At 40.1% G+C, this 23,547-nt stretch overlaps 1 protein-coding gene across 4 annotated transcripts in view; it reads left to right on the forward strand.

Moving 5' to 3' along the window:
- Positions 1 to 23,547, forward strand: part of kcnab2a (potassium voltage-gated channel subfamily A regulatory beta subunit 2a) — a 94,915-nt gene that overhangs the window by 59,133 nt on the left and 12,235 nt on the right. For 3 of the 4 annotated variants that reach the window (XM_042402883.1, XM_042402893.1, XM_042402901.1), the window contains 3 exons: positions 19,321 to 19,364; positions 19,674 to 19,711; positions 19,990 to 20,069. In XM_042402883.1, coding sequence (XP_042258817.1) covers positions 19,321 to 19,364; positions 19,674 to 19,711; positions 19,990 to 20,069 — 162 coding nt within the window. Of the gene's footprint in view, positions 1 to 7,040; positions 7,253 to 19,320; positions 19,365 to 19,673; positions 19,712 to 19,989; positions 20,070 to 23,547 lie in introns of those variants that run through there. The other variant, XM_042402911.1, reaches the window with a different exon arrangement.

Raw genomic sequence — 23,547 nt, forward strand, 5'->3', positions numbered from 1 at the left:
CTTTATGTTTTTGAAATCATGGGTTGTTTCATCCTCAGTTTGCTCTCAGGCTGTAGTTTCAAGGCCGTGTCCCTTCACCAATATTTTATCTCAAGTTTCTTAAAACAATCTGGGCACAAGATGCCAGGGCACCAAGAGCAAGTGGCCTCATCTTTCCACTGCAATGCGTGCCGTTCACAGCACGTCTGCCTAGCAACGCTTCTGTGTGAACGTTCCTTTAGGTATGACAAATGCGCACAGGCAGGCGGGAGGATCTTTCGCTGAACAGGACAGATTATTCTGTTCCCTCCACTCACTCTCTCTTTTCTTCAGATTAGCAAGCATGCTCCCTGGGACTGTATAACTCAGCCCTGTGTCCGGTTTAAGCACACCTTGTTACACAAGCCTTGATGTTGAAATCCCTGCATGGTCAGTGGTCATCACATTTACTAAAAATCACACTGTGCATTTATTACGTCACATATTATAATAGAAACGTTTTTTTTTGTTAGAGAGAGAGGTTGATATTTATATATGCTATTGTAATCCAGTGTATATATACAGTATGATAAATATTACAAATGTGCTGTTTAGTTACAATTTTCCTACAGTACCAGTCAAAAGCTTAGACACAGTTTCTCATTAAAGTGAATGGGAAGATGTGTCCAAACTTTTGACTGGTACTGTGTATCTAAAATAACATATAATATGTTCTATCACAGAGCCTCTAGCTAAAGCCAAAAGGCATGTTTATGACTTTATATTACATAAGAACAGGGGTTCCCTGTCCTCTGTTTTTTGATTGTCTCAGCTCTCCTGTTCTGTTAGATGTGTCAGCGGGGACAGCTGAAATGACAACTCCTCCTGAGCCCTGCTGTCTGCAGGGAATCTGTCATGTTCACTGGAGAATTAAAAATTACGGCACTCGCTGCTCACAGATGTGACCTGTGTCTCTCTCACTCTTCTGTTTCCTCAGGAATTCCCAGAATCACTGAAATAATATTTCACCTTACCTCAACCAAATTGTTGCTTACATGATTTGTTTTTGTATGGTAAGCTATTTTTAAAAAAATCCATTAACTCTTTTTACAGATCAGATTCATTCAAATCAGCAATTAGTAGAATCATATGACTTAAATAATGAAAGTACACAACCTAACAAAATATTAATGCTAAGATAACATATTGAGACCAATATTCTAATATATATTTTTTGCTTCAGTTAATTACGTCCTCATTACAGTGATGAAACAGTCAGCCATTAGAAATGTTTAGACACAGCCTCAGGATGCATTAAGCTGCTAGAAAAGCATTACCACATCTGTCGATCAACACTGTCAAACTGTCTGACCTCACATCACTTTCCATTAACTCTCTTAAGCCCGTTCACCCACTCACTTACACGCACACACACAAACCTCCTCTTTCTTCCCAACCCCCATCCCAGGGTTTCTATCCTTTTCACTTGGTTACTCAAATCCTGACTAATACTGTTCAATTAAACCCTCAGTAAGTGTAACTTAAACCCCCATTGGACAGCTGACTGACAGTTACACATGATACACATTCTCTATGCCTGAGTATACACCGCACCAACACTCACCGCCTGCCACAAATTACATTGTCCTGGCTGGATGCCCCTGGATAACTTTGCTTAAGTTAGCAGTGAGAGATATACAAAGATGAAGGCTAAGTGAGAATCAGATGAAGCAGCTGAACTGTCTGTGACTTTATATTCATGAGTACAGGTTATTCTGTTTACCCAGCTGGAAGGACTCTGCTTTAAGATGTAATTCCCACGTTTAATTGCAGATTTCAAAGGAATCCTTATCAGAGGATCTCGCCAGTAGTCCCTACAGAGGGCTGCAGAAAGCCAGCGCTTGCTAAACTGGCTTAGGCAGATCAGGCTTAGCACCCTGCAGCAAACTCTGTGCCAATCCCAGCTCGATGGAGGTACCCAAACTGCCCCTGAGAGCAAATTAGTGAAAGACCGCATGAGACACTCACTGCAGTGACGAATGTCAAATTTGGGAGTCATTTCCCCCCTTTCAGAAGCTAGGGGCGTTCGTTGTATATCGCCCAGGCTTACTGTGTAGAATTGATTCAGAGAGCCAGTGCCTATTTTTAGAGCTAATGCTGCTGTTGTGGTGAAGGATCACTGCTCATGACAGTACCCTACAGTACCTCTGTGGTCAGAGTAGTTTGTAACGCTCTGTCGCTCCCCCCCCCCTCCCCTCTGCCACTGTGCTTCTTAGCTGCAGTGTGTGGACAGCAGTTTGGGAGAGGTCAGTTTTCTGAGCGATAACTCCTGTACAACCGGGACAGACTCCTGAGGCTTTCTTACAGTATGGCATCATTGATTGCCAAAGCTTCCTGCCACTCAGGGCTGCGAGGATGAACAGAACAAAACCAATAATTTTCATTGTGTGTGTGTGTGTTTCTTTATGTGTGTTTTGCAGCTTTCTTTTCTTAAATTGGTAATAAGGGAGGCGGGATTGTCAATACATGTGTGCAGCTTGTTGGCCTGTGTTTACAGATGTCGGGCTAGATGCTGACTCTGAATCTGAATATATTTGTCCTCAAGTCTTAAGCTTTCCTTCTCCTGAAAAAGAGTGCTGCTGTTGCTATTGGTGAATTTTACTCTGCTGTAGTCGTGATCAGAGAAACACACGTTCTGTTGTGTGTGTGTATGTGTATATATATATGTGTGTGTGTGTGTGTGTGTGTGTATATATATATATGTATATATATATATATACACACACACACAGCTTTTCTCTCCTCTTCCTCCCCCGCACATTGAATGAAGTGAAGAGTCCTATCAGCGCTCTGCATTCACTCACAGTGATTGAGTGTCTGAGAGGGATTTTAGCAGCTCAGTAGATTTTTTTTTTTGGATAACCTCAAATCAGGCACTTAATCAAAGCAAGGAGGCGAAGGCCACGACACAAGGGAGGACATTGTGATAATGTGCCGAGTGGGAGGAGATGGATTTCTTTTTAATACTCTGAGATTTGTTCAGCACTGCTATCTTAACAACCTGCACTAACAATGGGAACTGATAGGATGTGGTTTCCAGGTATTGTTCAATTGTTTCCACCTGCACTGATTACAAAAATTACTTTTTACCGTCAAAGAACAGTTGTGCATTGGCTTTAGCAAATTCTGAGTCATTCTATTGTGTTGCACCCAAAACACAATGTTACTAATTAGCAATTTAACAGCAGCACTCTAAGGCATTATGTAAAAATGAAATTTTTTATTTTTAGTCCAGCATCCTCTATGACTGATTCATCTTGTGAGTAACAGTGAATAGAGGTTCATTCCAAATTTGCTCCAGCACACTCTCATGAATGAACACAAAGCAGCTCATAAATCAGGCCAATATTCGCTTGATAATAGGAATGCTGATTAAAGTGTGTGCATGAAAGAATGAATGAGATGATAACAGTGTAGCCATTTGTTCATTCTGACTTTGGGTTCACTAGCAGGCCAGGATGTAATGTGTCCTCTGCAGTGCAATTTGATGTGTCATGCAAGTGAAAACATCAGTAATTAAATAAACAGAGGTAGTCCATGGAGCATGAGTGGCACGCAGACGGAAGAAAAAAACACCTCCCCTTCAGCAATGTCACGTCTACAGTGCAGGAGTGCTACATGTTGATGAGTGGGCACATGTGGAACAAGGTCACAGGTTTCTAATAAGACATCAAGAATGTTTCAATAATCATCTTTTCACTTGACAGCAGTAGGTGTAGAGCCGTAAGATGTCTGTCAGGCATGCTCACAGTAACATTGTGATTTCTTTAAGAGAGCCACACATGTCATCACGCAGTAATAAGGTGTCAGTCATCTTTAATGATCGTCTCTTCTGTTTATCTGGTCTTCTGGTCCTTTTCTTTTTCTTTTTTTTTCAGATATAGTCAAAGGGAATGAAATGCATGCTGTCAATCTGAAGAAAGTTGGCAGATGTCCCTGTTGTGAATTATTAAATCATAGTATGTGTGACAGGCATAGTTTATTGGATTAAGCATCTTTGTTGCTCCCTCTGTTGGCATATTTTTGTAGCAGTTTATAGCTCTTGGTGTAGTGCTCTATAATTTTTTTTTTATTTTCATTGGACTATTAAAGTGAATAAATATTAGAATACAGATTGTTGCAGTGTGGTTTGCATCTGGTGGTGGGAATCAGTCAGCTGGATCAAATGCCAGAAGGAACAAAAAATAAAAAATGGTTGTATTGATTCATTTAGGTGATGGATCACTAGTCTGTCTGATGATGCATGCTTGTATTGATCACTCTACCTTCCTTTGCACAGCAGTCAATAAATGTGTAGATTTTCAGACGCAGATAAATCAAGGGTCAACAAAGGACTTATAAGGTATAGTAATGACAAGAAATCAGTCGTCTCATGGCTTCGGTATCCATGAAAAGCTACAGCAGGGTAATAAAACGCCTAACAATACGCACTCAGTCCAAGGTTTTATGTAAATACATTTATTTTATTTCACCCCAATACTTGAATACTGTTATGAATGCCTTAGGCTGGATTTTTGTGCTATTTTCTCATCTAGCTGGGGCTGTGGGATTTTTATCCAACTTGTTAAGTGGGCTTTGCGTGGATCACAAGACTGACATTGTATCTGTTCAGCCTGAGCTCATGTCCCTGGCCTCTCCCACCTCTCAGTACCTTCCCCTTGTCACAGCTCCTGGGGCCCACAGAGCAGAGCAGAGTGGAACGTGGCATCACGTTTCCACTGCAGTGGTGGTGAGTGCAGGCACTGAACCCTGTGGTAAAGAGATGCCGGGTCAGACTCCTGCTTTCATGCTCAACAGCCTTGTCAGATGAGAAGAGAGCAAATGGAATCGTCTCCAAATCTGTTCCCCATCACCATGACCCCTAAGTGCAGGACATAACCCTGCAAAATGTGTCAAGACCCCATTGATCTTCCCTAAATGTTGCTTCTGCTGCCACATTCAATATGATGTTGGTACGAGGCATCCCTTTAAACCCCTCACTCTGTCTTTGTAACAGGAAGGAACATTTCGAAAGGCTCTCTTTAGCTTGGCTTTTGTGTTCTCTGCACACAGTGTGAAATTTAAATCAGATTTCTGTCGAATTAAACCACTTTTCCCCTCAGGGTTATATTTAAGTCCAGGAGAGCAAAAGGTCATAGTTCCAAGAATAGGGCTGTCAGTTAGCAGCAGACTGTTTGCTGAATTCCTGTGATGGAGGTCGCTTCTTCGACTGCTTTACTACACACGTCCGCTCCTGATGGCATCTCTTTTAATTATCTCCTTGTCACACTAGCTGCTCCACTCAGATAAGCTTCAGTATTATATTACTGAGCGCGTGTGGTGTCTCATCTACTCTCTCTTCAATCTGCAGCCACTGTTGCGTTGAGTCCAATTACCGTGGTGTTTATTTTCAGCTTCCAAACATGATCGTATTCTTACTATTCTGTTTATTATTTGCCTATTCAGTTCACCTAAGAATGCTCTTATTGTTCATCAGCACCATTTCTAATAACCAATAATAACCAACGTCATATAGTAGTTAGCAACTGGAGGTTCTTGATGAAACAGCTTAGTTGTATAAATATGCAAGATTAAAGCATTTCTCTCAATAAATTATAATATTTTAGTCAGGGAACAAGGAATAAAGTAAAACAGACAAAAACACAGCATCTCTTTTATGTCTGTGACACTCCTGCTTTTGACATATATTGTCACAGATAAAGTTACATAATGAATATTTCATGGGCAGTTGAGCAGACCCACGTGAGAGCCCCCTTTTCTGGGGCCATAGGCTATTGCAAAGTCCTGACCAGTGAGCATTCGTCTTCTCCCTTTTCTCCTGACAGAATAAACTATATTAAACCACACTGCAGGGCAACAGACGGACAAAGAAAAGCATAAAAAAAATGCACTACCCTTTCTTAGTGGAGCTCCTGTGAACACAACAGATTTCAATGCCTTGCTCTCACGCTGCTGTAGCTCTCTGAATATTCCTCCTCATAGCTTCTCTTCATATCCCTCCCACCACATTCCCTCTCTCTCTCTCTCTCTCTCTCTCTCTCTCTCTCTCTCTCTCTCTCTCTCTCTCTCTCTCTCTCTCTCTCTCTCTCTCTCTCTCTCTCTCTCTCTCTCTCTCTCTCTCTCTCTCTCTCTTTCTCTCTCTCTCCCCTCCCATCTCTTGCCTGTGTGCACTGTGCCGCTTTATGCTGAGCACAAGGCATACAGATGTAAGTTTAATCCAGGCAACGGTCAGAGCTGGGAAGTAAATATGAGGCTGTCCTTTTGCTAACATGCAGTAGTATTCAGCAAAATATTCAGCGGTCATTGCAGCTGTCAAGGCGGGCTTAGAAGGGGAGATGAAAACCTCCTGGAACTGTGTGTTGTGTTTTATTCCCTCCGTCTCTTTGTGTGGATCTATGCGTTTCCACTCTTAAAGCTTGGCAGCAAGAGGTGTTATCTCTAGCACTGAGCTCAGCTTTAAAAGGAAATTGCAAGACTCTAAATCTGCCTGTCAGCCTCTGATGAGCTTCTCAGTCATAGATAAGGCGAGAGGAGAACACCCAGATGAATCAAGGAAAAACTTGCAATGGGAAATTCTTCTTTTTTTGGACTGCTGTTTTTTTTGTTTTTTTTTTTTTAGAAGAAGATTTTAATTTTTCTTTTATTTAAAGCTTTGTACTGGACCTGCCTTTCATGTATCTGAAGTCTGCAGTGATTGCAAATTTGTTTCTCACACCCGCTGAGGCAGAGATTCTGTAATGTTATGCTCGGACTGGGACTTCATTTGAGAGGATTTTGTTTTCACCTGATCAGTGGTCCTTCACTGTTGTGAGCTCGTCAGTCATTTCATCAACCGCGGCAGTGATTTTTAACAGGTACAGAGTGTGAGGCTTAATTCAGGGTAGCGGCCATCTACAGACTGAACTGTCTCACTCTCAAAAGGATCCCCAGACTTTCCACCTCTGGGAGTTTGTCAGCCTGATTTAACCGGAGGAGAGTTTAATTAAAGTATCTATAATTGGGACAGCTGGCCAAAAGCCAGGATGCAGGTGTCATTAGTGTGCACGGACCATCGTGGGGGGGTGAGCCGCAACACAGAGGACCGGCTAAACCGCCAAAATGCCAACAGCCCCAGCACAGGCACCCGCAGCAAGTTCAGAGCAGTGGCGATGGTGGCTCGGAGTCTGGGACAACTCTCTGTTCAGAGTGTGCCTTCCTCCAGCGAGCAGAGCATGAAGACTGGCATGAAGTATAGGTATGGCATGTCTAAACTGGTGACTGGTGACTATAAATTTGGCCCCAAAAGTTTCAGACCCATATAAAGTATTTTAAGGGATATTAAACTGTAGAATTTGCCACCTCCTGCTTGAGTATATTTTGAGTGATGGCCATGAAATTCTCAAGGCACAGGCTAGAATACATCATAAAGAAGACAGCATATTTTTCCACTACTCTATTTTATGCCAGTTTGTCTTCCTTACTCCTTGTCAGAACTGCCAAACCCCACCTGTTTAGGATTGATGACAGTCTCGACGTGCTTCATAATAACAGCAGCTAATGAATGAAAAAACCCCAAACTTTTATTAAGTGATTGAGTGTGACCACAAAAACAACAAGATCTTGGAAGGAAGGATTTAAACAGAAATTGTATCTGATCTTATTTTGTACTCCAGTGGTACAATTAAGTGGTTTGCATACAATTCTGATTTAGTGTCCATTGATGTCTAATCTGTCCTGTGCAGGAGTGACATAAACAATCACTAAAACAATGTACAGTCAGCTGTATTTGTTCAGCTTTAAAGGGGCAGCTAATTGGTATTTTCCCAGATTAGTCTCCTAAGGACAGAAATATTCTTTAACATATTTGTGTTTGTTTACCTTATACTGATAATCACTTAGTCTTAAATTTCTTACAGTGTGAGTTTATGATGATTAATTGAATTTGGAGCAGAAATATTCAAATCAGTTGTATTTCCAATTGTTAATTCAAAAGCTATGTAAATCAACAACACAACTGTCCAAATTGTTACTATTAGGACATTTTTTATGATATTCAAGAACATCCCCTACATACAAAGAAAATAACATCGACACTTTACATAATGATAGCTTTTGCCCACAATGTTGTATCTCGATATGATGCTGCACTGAATTTTAAACCCACCCCTTCAATCAGTTGATTACTGATTACTGTTCAATTGTAGTATTTACAGTTCCGTTGCCTTTTTTTCTGACATGCTGGATCAAGGATTTCATGTTTTATTTCAGGGAAATTATTTATCCCGTTTGTGTGTAGGAACCCTGAGGTACATGAAGACCAGTGACTGTTTTTATCTTCCATACCCCGATACTTTTAAACAACAAAAACATTTAAGCAAAGGTTCAGGCACAGACAAGCATTTACAACAAAATGTAATTGTCTTGTATTTGTTTGGTGAATTATTTAAACTATTTCAGCTTTTACTCAAGGGTTGAAAAGGAGGAGAAAAATGATTATTGTGGAATATTTTAGGGTAGTAAAGTTAATGGCGCATTGAACAGCCGTGAAGGACAAAAATCTGTAGGCAGTATTTGTGAGAAACTGAGTTCACAGTACTTTTCATCATAGTAAGGTACAGCACATATGATCTGCAGCAAGCTGGCCACTAATGTAATGTGTCTGGTTTGTATTGCAGACTTGATTCAGCATGTCAAGAATTATTTTCCAATAATGAGCTGCTCTCTGTATATTATCTATCTAACTATCTATCTATCTGATATTGATGTCATGAAATATGTATCAAAATCTCAGCAGAAATCTCAAATTGTACAGGTTAATGAAGATCCTCAATCAAGAGCTTGTCAGCTCAGCAGGTAGAGCGGGTCGTCCACTAATTGGAAGATGGGCGGTTCAATTCCTGGCTCCTCCAGTCCACATGCCGATGTGTCCTTGGGCAAGATACTTAACCCCAAATTGCTCCTGATGGTTGTGCCATCAGTGTATGAATGTGTGTGAATGGTTAGTTTCCTCGGATGGACAGGTTGGGACCTTGCATGGTAGCCCCTGTACCCATTCAGCGTATGAATGTGTGTGAATGGGTGAATGTGATTTGTAGTGTAAAAGCGCTTTGAGTGGTTGGAAGACTAGAAAGGTGCTATATAAGTACAGTCCATTTACCATTTATCATATTCCACTCTTTCACCAAACATTATTATCAAAAGAACAAAACGTTTCACCTGATTTATAATCAACTGTTAATATTAAAATACAAACACTTCAAATAATGTTTTTCAAACTCTCAAAGCTAAAGAAGAAAGATTGCAAGGTGATGTTGTGCCTTTAAGCCAGAATGTGTTTTGATTGAAAAATTAGTGGTGCATTGACTGAGAAATTAACAATGAGTGTTGATTTGAGGAAACACATTACACATCTTGAGCACTGTTGTCTGAAGGCACATCACAATCCTTTGCATCTGATTTGCAAGCGGCAGCCTCACCATGTTGGTACACTGTCATTATTGAGGCTAATGATATTGAATGAGTAAAACCATTTTCAGCTCAGGGGCCAGCGGCTGTTTGTGTTCTTCGCTTCCGCAGTGTAGTCCAAAGTGCATAACGGGCTGTGTGTTTGTGAACCAGGGTTGTATCTGATGTAAACCGAAGGTAATGCAGGCCTAAATGCAGAATGAGGCTCGGAGATGCATGCACTGAGGGTACAACATAGTGTTTGTGGTTTTGAAGAGATAGGGATGAAAGGGAAGGAAGGAGAGAGTGAAAGAAAGAAAGGAAGAGTGGTAAGGTTAATGCTAGTGTAGGCACTATGCCCAAGAGGAAGTACAGTGGGATGGAGTGATCTGTGCTCATGTCAGTGTGTATATTTCAAATGTGCCTCTCGGAGTTAAAGCTTGCAAGCCCTTTAACATGGCCTTGCATTTCTGCTTTTATCCTTGAGCACAAGATTATTTTCTCTGTCAAATTCTGTTTGAGTTTTTCATTTTGCCATTGACAGCTGAAGAAGTTAGGGGTTTTATAACTGTGCCCCCAAAAGAATAAAGTTAAAGCTGTCCTATCCACCCAACAAAACTTTCCACAATTTATCCACACTGCAGAATAGCAGCGTGAAATTCAGATCAGCCTCATTTGCATAAGGTCCTTTCTGTTTCCTTGAATGGCAGCCTTGAGCTTGAATGAAGACTGCCAGACTACGTCTACGAGCAAGGATGCAGGTTAGGTTGGAAGTGACCTCCCCCACAAGGACGAGGAAGCCATCAAAGTGAATGTCTTTTCAAGGTACGGAGTGATGGCGGCAGCTTTAGTGGGCTGCTTCACCACAAACTGAGCCATTTTGTAATGTGGCACCGGGTCGGCATGACATGACTGGTTAAAATCATCGAGCTTCGGCTGTGAGAGCCTGCACCTCCTCCAAGGAATGATTAAATAGCGTCAGTCAGGACTGAATTAATGATGCACACAAAATGGCTTATGATTATGTAAAGTAGTCTTGCTCAGGGAATGGAAGAATATCTGTTAGACTGGGCAGGCAGTGCAGGTTGGGAGTCAATCCCATAAGGCCTCTGCTTTTCACAGTCCAGTATCAGCTCTTCTCTCAATCAACCAAACCCAGGAAATGTCTTGAGGGAATGACTCACCTTTTTAAAAGAGCCAGTTTTATTTGATTAGACGGTGCAAATAACCTGCTGCAAAGTAACACTGAGGCAAATAAGTTTTAATACGTATCATTTTTCAGTTGGACTGCTGTTTTTTGTGCTTTGTTCAGACTAAATCTAAGAGTTCACTATGTACTGCTGTAGATGCAGTTTGTGCTTTAGGGGGACTTTTTTTTTTTTTTTTTTTTTGTCAAAGCAGGGTTTTGTTCTTCACTACAGTTTGTATCAGCTGCGAAACACTTCTGCTGTGTTGCACTCAGTATCGTTTACTGCAGTGGCCATGTAAATCAGAGCTGACTCACCTTCTCCCCTGGTGTAAATCCACAAGTAACTCGCTTTTTCTCAGACTGTCAGTAGGATTCCTCACATCTCTGGAGGTCCACTTTTGGTTGTAAAGTTGACAATGAATCACAGTCAGCATGGTAAATAGCCACTGGCAGTGTTGTGTAAGTGGATGGCATTTAAATCCCCCCCCCCCACTGTGTTGTGTGAAGTTGTGATGTATCATTATCACTGACGGGGATAAGACAGTACTTTAAAAACCCTGTTCCCCATTCATGTTATGTTGATGGTGGACATAGAAAGATAAAAACAGAAATTCAAGAGTATGTCAAAGATAATTATAGTACACGGTAATTATGCATACAAGTTAATGTTCGCCGACTGTGTCGTCAGCTGGAATTGCAGAATGAAAACTGAATTAATGGTGCTGTCACTATGGGAATGTTTTTGTCCTTGTAAGGGAATTTTTATGAAACTGTGCATAGTTGTTGTTTTTTTTCCCCCCAGTATTTTGTTACACAAAAGCAGCATGCATCGCTCAGGCTTGGGTGACAAAAGCAGTGGGTGTGAGATTTGGGGCGTCGTGAGTGTGGGTGCATGCTGGGACGTTTTCCTGCATTCTCTTCATCAGGGAGCCAGCTTTCCACAGCCTGCACTCCCCCTACAAATATGAATCATAAATAGACCGTGGTAGTTAAACAGAACACATACAGCGGCATACTTTGGCTACTCTGATGTAAATACTAAGACTCATCCGCAGTGTAGATTTCAGGCCACAGTAGCCACTTACAGTAGCTACCATCTTAAATGTGCACAGAACATTCACCATCTGTTTGCTTTGGGCATGTGGAGAGAAATTGCCAAACGGTGAGATGGTTCATTTATTGATGTAGGCTTGTATTTCACTGAGATTTTTGTCTGTGCTGGTGTATAAGAGGGGTGAGTGAGATCGGAAGGGGGTGGGGGGGTAGGGGGGCAGGTTGTTGTGGAATATTTTGCCTATGTGTCTATAAGCGTGTCTGCATGTGAGAGACACACTTGTGTTATGTTGAAGGAGAAAATGAAGACAGCTGTTCTTTCTTTGCCTCACTGATAGAGTTTAATTAGGGCCTCTGTGTGTATGCGTGTGTGTGTGTGTTCCTCAGCACCACTCATTTCTCTCTGCGTGTTATTTTCTTAAATACACTAGAAATAGCCTAGATTTATTAATTCTGTTGTACACTGCCAAGAAGAGGCAAGTCCTTTTATTCACTCAGTATCTCTCTTGTACTCTGTCAAGCAGTTTATACTGTTTCATTTGTGTGCAGGACTGTTTGCATTGCAATATGTTTTTCCTAAAGGGTTACACATGATTGATGTGCTAACTGTAGCATGCTAAAATACAAATTTAGCCTAAAGTTTAGTTTGTATTAGCACAATTATGTGTTATCCATTTCAAATGCCACACCAGACTCTTATTCTGGATGAGCAGTAAGGAAATTAGATTTATAAATGAACTCTGAATCAACAGACTTGTTTTGACAATGAAATTTGTATTTAGCCTTTTCTTTCTGCTTGAGAAGCATTTGAACCGCGTCTTACATAATGTGTAAGGCAGCGATTGAGGAAAAACTGTAGCACAAATAGGAGTGAGGCTAAACTGTAGCAGGAGGCCAGAGCTTTAGCTGACTTAAAGTATACCGGAGCAGAGGCCAGCAGGGAAAAATCCCATCTCCCCCACAGCATCATGCTTAGTCATGTGTATTATGAATATTTAACCTCAACATTTTTTTAATTGGGCAGATGGCACCAATTTGCTCAGAACCGATACAGTACCCAATGCAACCTCCTTTGTATCAGCATGATGTTACGTGCTTGTTAGTAGACTCGAGGTCCCGTAGTTGTGATTCCTTTTTGTTTGTAGATGGTACAGCAACTTTTCAGAATTTTTGCCTCACTAAGTGTTTTTTTTGTTTGCGATGACTGATGGATTTGGTTCCATATCAGCTCTCCAGCTTCTGTCAACACATTAAGTTCAGGCAGTTTCAAGTGATTTACTCATTTTTACTGTAGAATACATTCAGCCTCTTGGCATAAAATATTAGTTTCCTTTGGCTAGTTTAGTCAATTTAAAAGCATGCCACGAAGTTAATGTACAGCTCAGTGTGATACTGAAGATGCAACATAAGAAGCTTTGCTAAGACTTGGAATCCCCCACAGGTTCTAGTAAATTTCCCCCCGTTCTCTCTACTCCAGCATATAGCAGAAGATTTTCCATCCCTGTGGGTACTGGCAGATTTATCCCGGACAAGAGCCTCTGAAAATGCCCGAGTTAAAAGAAAAACAAATTCACCCTCAGGAAAACCCTCTGAGCCGACAATCTGTTTGTGTTCAAGTGAAAAAAAAAAAATAAACAACTATTGACAACTGTCTTGAAGTCCTTCAATGCCAGTGGCTCTGTTTCTGGCTGCTTTATGCATGAAGTTGGTTGCATTCTCAAAATGAAATCACATTTGACGTGTTTTCAGGCTGCTGTCAAATATTGCACTGCAAGCAAATACCAGTATACAGTGTAAAACCTAGTGTGTGTTCATTTAATGGCTTCCACGAGGGACAGCGGATCTTGGGAGTCACAGCATGAGTAGAGATGGCCAGAAGGTTTCTTAAAATAAGGAGTTACATAATAGAAATAGAGTAGAATAGAAGAAGAAAGAACTGTTGACTAGGGCTTCAAGTGTGATTATTTTCATTATAAATTAATCTGCTAAATATTTTCTTGATTCATCTATGAATTATTTGTTCTATAAAATGTCAGAAAATACAGTTTTCTAAAGACTAGTGTTATGTGTTTAAAATGTTTTTATTACCCGACCAACAGTCCAAAGCCATTCAGTTTACTATCACACAAGATGAAGAAAAACAGCAAATACTCATAGTTTATGAGCTGGAATCAAAAAATGTTTGACTCTTTTGTTGGGAAAAAAATAGCTTAAAATGTTGACAGGCAACAGTATATTGGCACAAACTAATATTTTGGCTGTGATAACATAATTCAGTTTCTTTTACCGTCTTGACCTAACCCCCACTTTATGAGAATCACGCCAGAATTGGCTTCTTCTGACACTCAAAGGGGCATTCCCCCATAACAAAAAAATAATCTTTCCTGATTGGTCTGTACTGTGAAGTTTATGAAGATTTCTTACCATCAGCAGCAGCAGCAGCAAACCAAACCTATTTTTCCGGCCATTCCAGTTTTTTAACGTTTGTCAAAAGTATCAGAAGATGATAGACTGGGACTCTCATTTTAATATAGATGGTACCTGTTCTGAACCAAGATAAGATAGAAATATTTGTAATGGTCTCCAACCATTCTCATGTAGTTTGTTCCCATCTGTAAAAGTAGCGCCCTGTGTTGAGATGGGTTCTTCAAAGGATAGAAAATTCAACTATCTTTATCCACTCACCTCCAGTCTGAAATCACCCCCGCAACTCCATCTTTGGCTTTATCTGAAACAAGAATGGAGTCTTTTTTTGCTCTGAGATACAAAAAAAAAGGTAATTCAGCTGTCAGCAAGTGAACAGAGCCTCATGGCTGAACGCTGTACGTTCACAACAAAGAGCACAACCATTCATGTTTTAAACCAAGGTAGAGGTGAATACTGAGGTTAATTGGAGGTAATTGGGCTAACATGATGATAATGAAATTTTAACTTTGGGGTGAAAAGTTCTTTTAAACACCATTAATGTGTGAAAGCCGCTTTTCGGGGCAAAGTAGTTCACCTTATTCTTCTTTCTTTCTTTCTTCCTAGTCAGGACAGTTTTAATCCAATATCTAAAGTCTCAACTGTCGCTCTGTCCCTCTCTCCCTCCCCTCCCTTCCTTTTAAGTGGAATGGATGTTATATAAATCAGAATGGAGGAGGAAACCACCTGCAGCCATCACGAGCCAGTGGCATTCAGTCTGTGTGTGTTTTTTCTGTTGAAGCCACGGGTGAGGTTGTATTAATAGTTCTGCTCGGTGAACATATCTCTCAACACGTTCCTCTTTACAGCTCTGTGACCTTGTTTCCTCATTCATCACTCTGTCCTGTCCTGTCCGCTGACTTCAACCTGATTTTATATCCTCTCTCATGCCTCCAGTACTTCCTTACACTCCACACTAACACCTTATTTAATAACTTTACTTGATGATTTAAACTTTGCGTATATGATTTATGGTGTAGTACTGCTAATTGGCAAAGAGTTGATGTAGATCAATCACTGTCAATCGTCTCGAGCCACAGTTTTAATACATGCGATGGCAGCAGATTTGACATTAAATGGCATTTACTGGACGCTTGGTATAAAATATTACTAATACCTGTTGGGTGCAACAGTAGACTGAGCTCATCACCAACTCACATCCTGAATAATTGTTGAGAATTGGTGTTTTTAACGAAGTTGAATTTTCTTTTTTTTCATGTCTAATTATTAATAAAAAGGTTAATTCAGCATTTTTTTTAGTAGTTTAACTTACATTTGACCTCTTTTTACGTACTGTAACAACATCAAGGGACAATTTGGGTGTATGTTTGTATGTTTGTCTGCTATGAAACCAACCCATGTCTTTTCATAGTTGTGGGTGATAAGAACAAATATATTGTTAGTATAATCATCACAGCATCAATAGAAAAAAGACAAATTTGTGCTCTTTAAATTGGAACAGATTGTTCTAGTGGACCAAAATGATGACGTATATGGGTGTCATTGCTCTGTTTCAGCATTTCAAAATTGACAACATGTCAGGAAAACTCTGTTCATATGTTGAGAGTGTTTACTTGAACGCTATACACAGTTTATTTTGGGCATTTTTTCAACTAGCTGGTTTTGTGTCGTCTATTCATTGTTGATGCTTCAATTCTCCTGCAGTGTGCTGTAAGTGGTGTCATGTGCCACATATCAAAGATTATTGATACATCTGTCCTTGTTTTTGTTTTTTGTCCTCGTTTGGTTAGTAAAATACATTTTTCTCTACAGTGAATACAGTTTTGATGCCATATTGACAAGATTAATCATGCAATTAGCTGTGTCACACTGATCATGAGACACACTTAATATCATTAACTATAGGCCAGAGTATAGAGGTACAGTACAAAAGCTCAGCTATCAGCAGGCATATTGGTAGCTGAACACTGTTATGTTCACCTATTTATTTTTATCTGTGCATACTATGACTGTGTTGATATCCCATTGATATACAGCTAGAGTATTCCAATAATCAGTAATCCAATAATTAGCAATAGATGACTTTGCTGACCTCTGATATTCCCCGACTTTTGTTGACCTTGATGGAAAGAAAACATATCGCAGTTTCATTATTCTCTGCCGTTCATCTTCCTTCAAGGGCTTCCAAAACAGCAGCAGAGCTGAATGATTGACAGGATTCTTTGTGTCAAGCTAAAGTGTAATGCAAGCTGTGTGTAAATGATCTCCAAGCCACCCTTAATCAAATAAATTACATACCAAAGTAACCCCAACCCTTGCCTGTCGTAGCTAGTCCCTCCCTGTGCTGATTGAATGTTAATTGAAACCTCAGAGAAAGATTACCTAGTAATTCAAAGTAAACAAGCGTACTGGACATTGTGGTCACTACGTGTCCTGTTCACTGGATCCCATCTGGCTTTGTCCTCGTGGCTGCAGTGGTGTTGCTCTCCTGAACTGTACCTGTCTCCTTCATTATTGAGGAGGGTGTGAGAGAGGTGACTTTACTGTTGTGGTTCATGTCTGCTGAGGCTCAGCAGGAACCTGACCCCTGTCTGCTTCCAGGCCCTGGCAGAGGGTCATTGCAGCAATGCACAGTATTCAAGGCCAGTCTAGTAAAGTATTGAACACAACGATGTGCTGACAAAAGGACATCCTTACACGGAGAACAATGGCAAGGGTATAGCTGTGTATGCGTATATCCTTGTTATTTATTTTTAGGTTTTGGTGAAGTGCTTAAATGCACTAGTGCTGTACAGTATGTGTGGTTTTCATGGTTAAAGCATGCTTGTGCAACACTTACACAATAAGCTTTGCTTTGTGATAAGCTCCAACACAAGCTGCAACTCTAGAAGCGCACAGTTGCTCCTCGTTTATCTAATTAGAAAGAGGTTTACTGTGCATCTCATTTCCTGAACATGCTTGTGTACCATGTGTTAACATATTCAACAACACAAATTTTTTTTAATCACATTAGGTGGAATAGTGCGAGGCTTGAAATGCACTCAAGTGGTAAAGTAGCAGTCTAGTGCACAACAGTGTTAAGAGACAAACTCTACAGTGTTCACAACTGATTTAAAATAGGACGCAGTCGAGCAGAATCTTTAGTGAAGAAGATATTTTGTTCTACCACTGGACATCATTAAAAACACTCCAGCAAACACAGCCCAGGAACAATTTTGGTCAGGAAGCTGCTTTTGGTTTAAGTTATCTTTGTTTGCGACAGTGAGCAGCAGACCCCCTGAGGGGGTATTTTACTCATACAATTAAGAGGCAGTTAATTGTAGATTAGCTCTAGTGGTTTGCCAGAGGGGACTTGTGCTGACCTTGTCACTGCAGTGCACCATAAGGGCATGTGGTCCCTCTAGATTATCTTTATCTCTCTCTCTCTCTTCTCTGGCATGACTGACTGTGTTTGCTTGTAAGTTAATGGGCTCCTATATGTGACGTCATAACACGATTACAGACCTCACTGACCAAATCAGATCTTTTTAATGAGGCTCTTTGGAGAAAGTTTGACACAACTGTTTTAATAGCAAAAAGAAGAACAGGATGTTTTTTTTGTTTTGTTTAAATATCACTCGACCTCAGTGGAACTTCTTATGGGTCAAAAAATGGTCAGTTTTTGCTCTGATATACTGTTTTGAAATATTTTGTTGAGTTAGAAAACAAAGATCAGCATCTAAACAAATTGAGAGATTTCGTGAGCATCCAGGGTGGTTCAGTAAGGCTGGAACTAATGATGTTGGATGATGTAGTGAACATTTAACTGGATTAACTCTTCCAAAATAGAAAGCATATGGAAATACATCAAAAAGAAACTTAAAGCATTTGAAGAGCTTGTTTTTTTTTGTTTTTTTGTATTGCACTACAACACAAATGTAGCCCACTTAGCCTACTTAGAGGGGATATGATACTGTAGAGATTTCCATATTTATTTTAAACGGTTTACTCAGTGTTTTTGGACTTGTGTTCTGACCACATTAAAATAAGTGTTTTGTTAGTCATCGCAGAAATTCACTAATCTTATCACAGCTTCACAAAACACCCACACGCACATACACAGTCCCGCTCACACATGCAGTCACAGACATGAACACACACACACACACAGACACACACAGCACACCTATCCTCTGTCTCCCTCTCTATTCTCTACTAAGTCCATACAGGCAGTCTTATAAAAATATAGTACATATCCTCCCACACACTCACTTTGACTCCTGCACGTTACATCATCACTGATGCCACTTTTTTTTATTTTAATCTTTTCACATCGCCCGCTTATCTTCTGAAAGAGGTTGGCCAGAAGAGAACATTTCATTTTCTATGTGTAATCATTTCTTAGATCTGAGATATCTGAAGAAATACAACTGTTAAGCTCTCGAGGCTTTTGTCGGTCTGATGATGCACTCCAGATCCCTCTCTGAAAAAAAAAAAAAAAAAAAGAAACAACAACAAATTGAAACAGAAAAGTTATTTCAGTGTTGTAACAAATTTCTTACGATGTTGACTTTTAACTAGGAACCATAGAAACGTTTAAAAACTGGCACAAAAGAATCAAAGGCACAACCAAAGCTGTGATTGTCAGCAGAGGGGTCTGTCTGGACTGTGATAGGCTCAGAGACGCCAGCTTTAGGAGCAAGTTGTAGTGAGTAGTAAAGCTTCCGCGTTGTTGTAAGGGATTTCAGTCAGATGGCGGCTGAGCGATGCTGGTGTGCTGGGAGAAATTTCAGTGGATGTCATGGTGGGCCTGCTTAAGACCCACTTCCTCTCTCTCTATCTCTCTCTCTCTGTCCAACTTTCCCCTGGTATTTATCTGCACACACACACACACACATTCTCATTGTTGGCACACGTGTTACTGTCCCTCCTTACCCATTCGAATCTACATGTGTCAGTGCTGCAGTAGATGCAGGCTGGCTTCAAATCCACACGAAACCCTCTTCTTCTCAGCGTTCATGACTGTAAGCTTCCGCTGCAGTAAGAACCTTAAGAACAGATTTTTCTTACAGAAGTAAAGCTAGGACTAACATCACAAAAGAATTGTTTATTTTTCAATCAGTCAGTGATAAAAAATGAGGTTTAAAGTCCTACTCTAATGGTCATACCCTCATACAAACCACTGCCACCTCAGCGCTACATTAGTGTTAATTGAATTCTCTCTCTTTTGATAGAAACCTTGGGAAGTCAGGCCTGCGGGTGTCCTGCCTCGGATTAGGTAAGAGTGTCTTGGATCATGAGACACACTGAGAAGTTCTCTGTACCTCCAAAGACTTTGTATAACAGATTTGGAAGGGGAACTGATAATCCTGCAGTACTTTCTCTTTAAATATGGAGAAAATCGTGTTATGGCTTAAATTATATTATCTTATAGTGATCTTGTTTCTTCTACAGTATGTACAGTATCACTTATTCAATATATATAGCACCACTGCTCACTTGCTCATCTGTTGGCACACGTGTGTTTGTTTACTTATACCCACCCCTCCCCCCTCCTCCTCCTCCTCCTCCTCCTCCTCCTCCTCAGGAACATGGGTGACGTTCGGCGGACAGATAACGGATGAGGTGAGAGCAGATGGATTTTGTCATCTTCCGTCAGTCAGGGCTTTGGAATAGAAACCCTCCATATGACCTGTCGTATCCTGGCACAAGAAGCCTATTTTTACTTACAGTGAAAACATACTGCCAGAGTAGAGAAAACACATGTTATATGAAGGCGAAAGCTGCTTTTTTTTTCTTGTGAAAGAAGTTTAATAATTGAAAAACCTTAACACCTCACATCAGTGATCTCTCATCCCATCCTTACCCCTCTCTGTTCCCTCTTCCCCCTGCTCTCTCAACAGATGGCGGAGCAGCTGATGACTCTGGCCTATGAAAATGGCATCAATCTGTTTGACACAGCGGAGGTCTACGCTGCTGGGAAGTGAGTGTATCCTGTGCCACAGGTCATATATCAGTGAGCAGCAACACCAAATATTACCAAGCTGCTGACATGTGATCGATTATAAAGTCACCGGGTAGAGATCATAAACAAGTTAAAGTGGCCTCGCTGGGAGTGTTGTCAGGTGCAAGCGTGATCCCCAGTGGTGCACAAGCAAATGGTCACAGCTTTAGAAAGGATGTAAGTACTAAAAGGCTACATCCAGGCTTGTGTTGAAAAGAAGTCAAGCTCCTAGTGTGTCGTCTCTACTCACAGTAAGATAATCCCTGATGCTTTAGAGGTTAATTCACTTCAGTGATAAAAATGACTTTACTAAAAATGAACAGCAAAGTATCTTTCCAGAAACAAAGTTTTCGTTTGACTTGGTAATCTGCTGACTTCACTGTGAACTGTTCTCACTGGGACTATTTTTTTTTGGCAGAAAGTAGTTCCAATGTCTCACCTTGAACATAGACCTGAAATTAGGATTTTCCTTTTCATCAATACCTTGTCATTGTTGCATTAACATTCGTCAGGGTTTAGATAAACATAGTCTCGGTCTAAATTTACATGACAGACAGTGATGATATTTTTTAACCCCCCAGAACGCAGCCCTGTATTGCCTTATCGCTGTATGTAGTGATGGTTTAAATTCTAGCGTGGATTAATCTGGCTTTGTAGTAATTTGGGTGCTTTGAAATAATCTAAGGGATTATCCTTTGCAAACAGTATCTCTGATTAACAGCACCAAGTCCTTTTTTTAAATCCTCCCAAGAATATTCTAGTTTTGCCGTTATGCTTTGGGGAGAAGGCTCAGAGTGTCAGCTTTTCACAAAAGAAAGCAAAAAGATATGAAACATGCCGTTAGTCTCAGTGGTTTTCCTTATTTCTCTTCAAGTACATCAGCAGTTGTTATCTCCTAAACGTCATCACTACACATTTCATTGTTCTGGGGAGCTCTCAACAATCTGTTTGCCTTGTTGTTTTATGATGGGGAGGGGTGCAGAAAAACAGCCACAAAGTTGATCTTTGAGTCATTACCAACTGACTTTGATCATCGTGCTACCACACAATAAACCACAGTTTGACTGAAAGGACAAATCTGTGAGGCATGTGTTTGTGACAGCCTGTCACACAGCTTAGTATGTGTTGCACAGGTGTTAATCCTGACAGCTTCCACTGCAAAGCGGCACAGAGGAGCTTATATTACACATACACACGCACAGGAGTAGAACAAACCACACACTTATCACATCAGAATGGAAAACGCTTTCAAGTGAAGTCTGTGGCTCTGGCTTACTGCAATTCCTTCATCAGTCAGACTCAGAGAACGTGAAGTGGTGCTGGTGATTGTACAGTCGACTGCTGTAATGTTGATTCTGTACTGCAAACACAGACAGATAAACGAGGTCTGTAAGCTGTGCTCACACTCACTCGCACCCTTCTCGGCTTTTCACAGTTGTTGCCTGTTTGTTTGGCATGTTTGTCCTGGTTTAGCCCTACAAAACACAGAAATAGTAATGAAAAAAAGCATTCAACACACAGAGATATTTAATTAAATATTGATTGTGATTCTTAACCAGCGTATCCATCCCAATACGCGAGCTAGTGTTTCTCAGAAATATAAATAAATATGTGTAATTGCACAAATAAACATGTTCTGCTTATCTCACATAGCTGCTGTTATCAGCAAACACATATGGCGTCAAAGCATTCAAAAGTATGCCAGTAATTGGCAGAACTGAATTTCCTTCATTTTCTTTCAGGCTTAGACATTTTGCTCTAGATGCATAGTAATTGCATGGTATTGTGTGAAACCAGTAACAAATTGGTAGCATAATTACAGAGAAATCTGAAAGTCATAAAATATTATAAATCCATGAATAATGCAGCGTTATGTCATGGCTGCTGCTTTAAGTCATAACATCGACTCGGCACTGGAATAAAGAGCTAATTAATGGATGGATGAAGAAAGTCAACCTGCTCAAGGCACACTGTACCTTATGTTTGGGCTCTCAAATTACTCATATTTCAGAAGGGCAACACACAGTGCACTGCATGGGTGCTTGCCAGAGAAACATACACACTGTTATGCACACACACAAACTCACACACACACTATTGCTCTCAGGGGAGTGCTTGAGTGCTCATTGTTTAAAGAGCAACTTGCAGGTTGGCAACCCGAGTGAACTAATGTGTGGCAAAATGATATAGAAACAGGATTTTCAAAAACTATATATCTATATACACACTACAGTGATATGTAGACTCAATTTTAGGCAGTTTTCACTTCTGCCTCAAAAAGAGAGACTAGACATGATGTCATATAAGGGCGAGCAGTCAAGCTAAGTCCAGTTTAACAATGAGAAATCTGGATCTCAGCACAAGTTTTTACACTGCTGATGGTGAAAATATATATTCATATGAATATGACAGACTACAAATGCATGCTTTTGATCCTGCTAAGTGTCCAAAGGATCAGGAACAAACAAGGATTAAGAGAAAGAATGGCCATCAGCCAGAAATTCAGTTATGGTGTGAGAGCCAGTGGAGAACCAGACAGATGTGTTGCTAGCAGCTCATAACACAGTGTTATTTCACCTCACAGTGTTGTAACGTTTGCTATCACGTATCAGGCAGTACCAACATGAGTTGTGATCATCTCCTGGCAAGATACTTACACACAACAGAAAGTTTTTAATAGGACGATAGAGGAAGTTACAAAGGGGTTCAATGGTCTCATTTGGGTGACAATAAAAGTTATCACATGAAGTTATCACAATAATGAACTAAAAAGTGTTTGGATGTACTAAACTGTTTTATGCAGTTAAGAGCAGCTTCATAACTATCAAACAGATGCTGCATTAATGGTCAGGCCTGCAGGCATCAGCAGCTAATACTTATATCAAAACTTTATAAATAAAAACTATTTGTGCATTCTAATATTTTCAAACTGCATTGAGTAAAATAAGGCACATTATGTAATAAAAATGTAAACCAAGTTTTAATCCCACCACCAAAATTCAAAACACTAACTTCACTAACTATCACCATCAAACTGATCAATAAGTGTTTTAACACAGAGAGTAACAGCAGGAAACCACTGATCTATAAAACACTGGTATGAAATATACTGCATCTATTTTTGAGTAGAATCAGGTAAGACACACATACAAACATAGTGAATGTAAGTTTTTAAATGATGTATCTGGATGTTTCTCAAACATATATAGTGAAATGAAAAAATACCAATTCACCCTTCAAAATGTTTCAATCTGCGTCTGGCTATACATCAAAATACACAGAAATAGACAATCATGAGACAGTTTTTTTTTTTTTTTTTAATGAACATGAGTAAATAGTGAAAATGTTCAAAAATACCCCCTAACTCAGTCATTAATGATCTCATTTTTTCCTCAAATTTCAAATAAATCTCTTACCGGCTTCCAAATATAAATAAATAAACAATTGAGTCAGTCTG

Source organism: Thunnus maccoyii, chromosome 3, assembly GCF_910596095.1.
Source record: "Thunnus maccoyii chromosome 3, fThuMac1.1, whole genome shotgun sequence".
In the NCBI taxonomy this organism is placed as follows: domain Eukaryota; kingdom Metazoa; phylum Chordata; class Actinopteri; order Scombriformes; family Scombridae; genus Thunnus; species Thunnus maccoyii.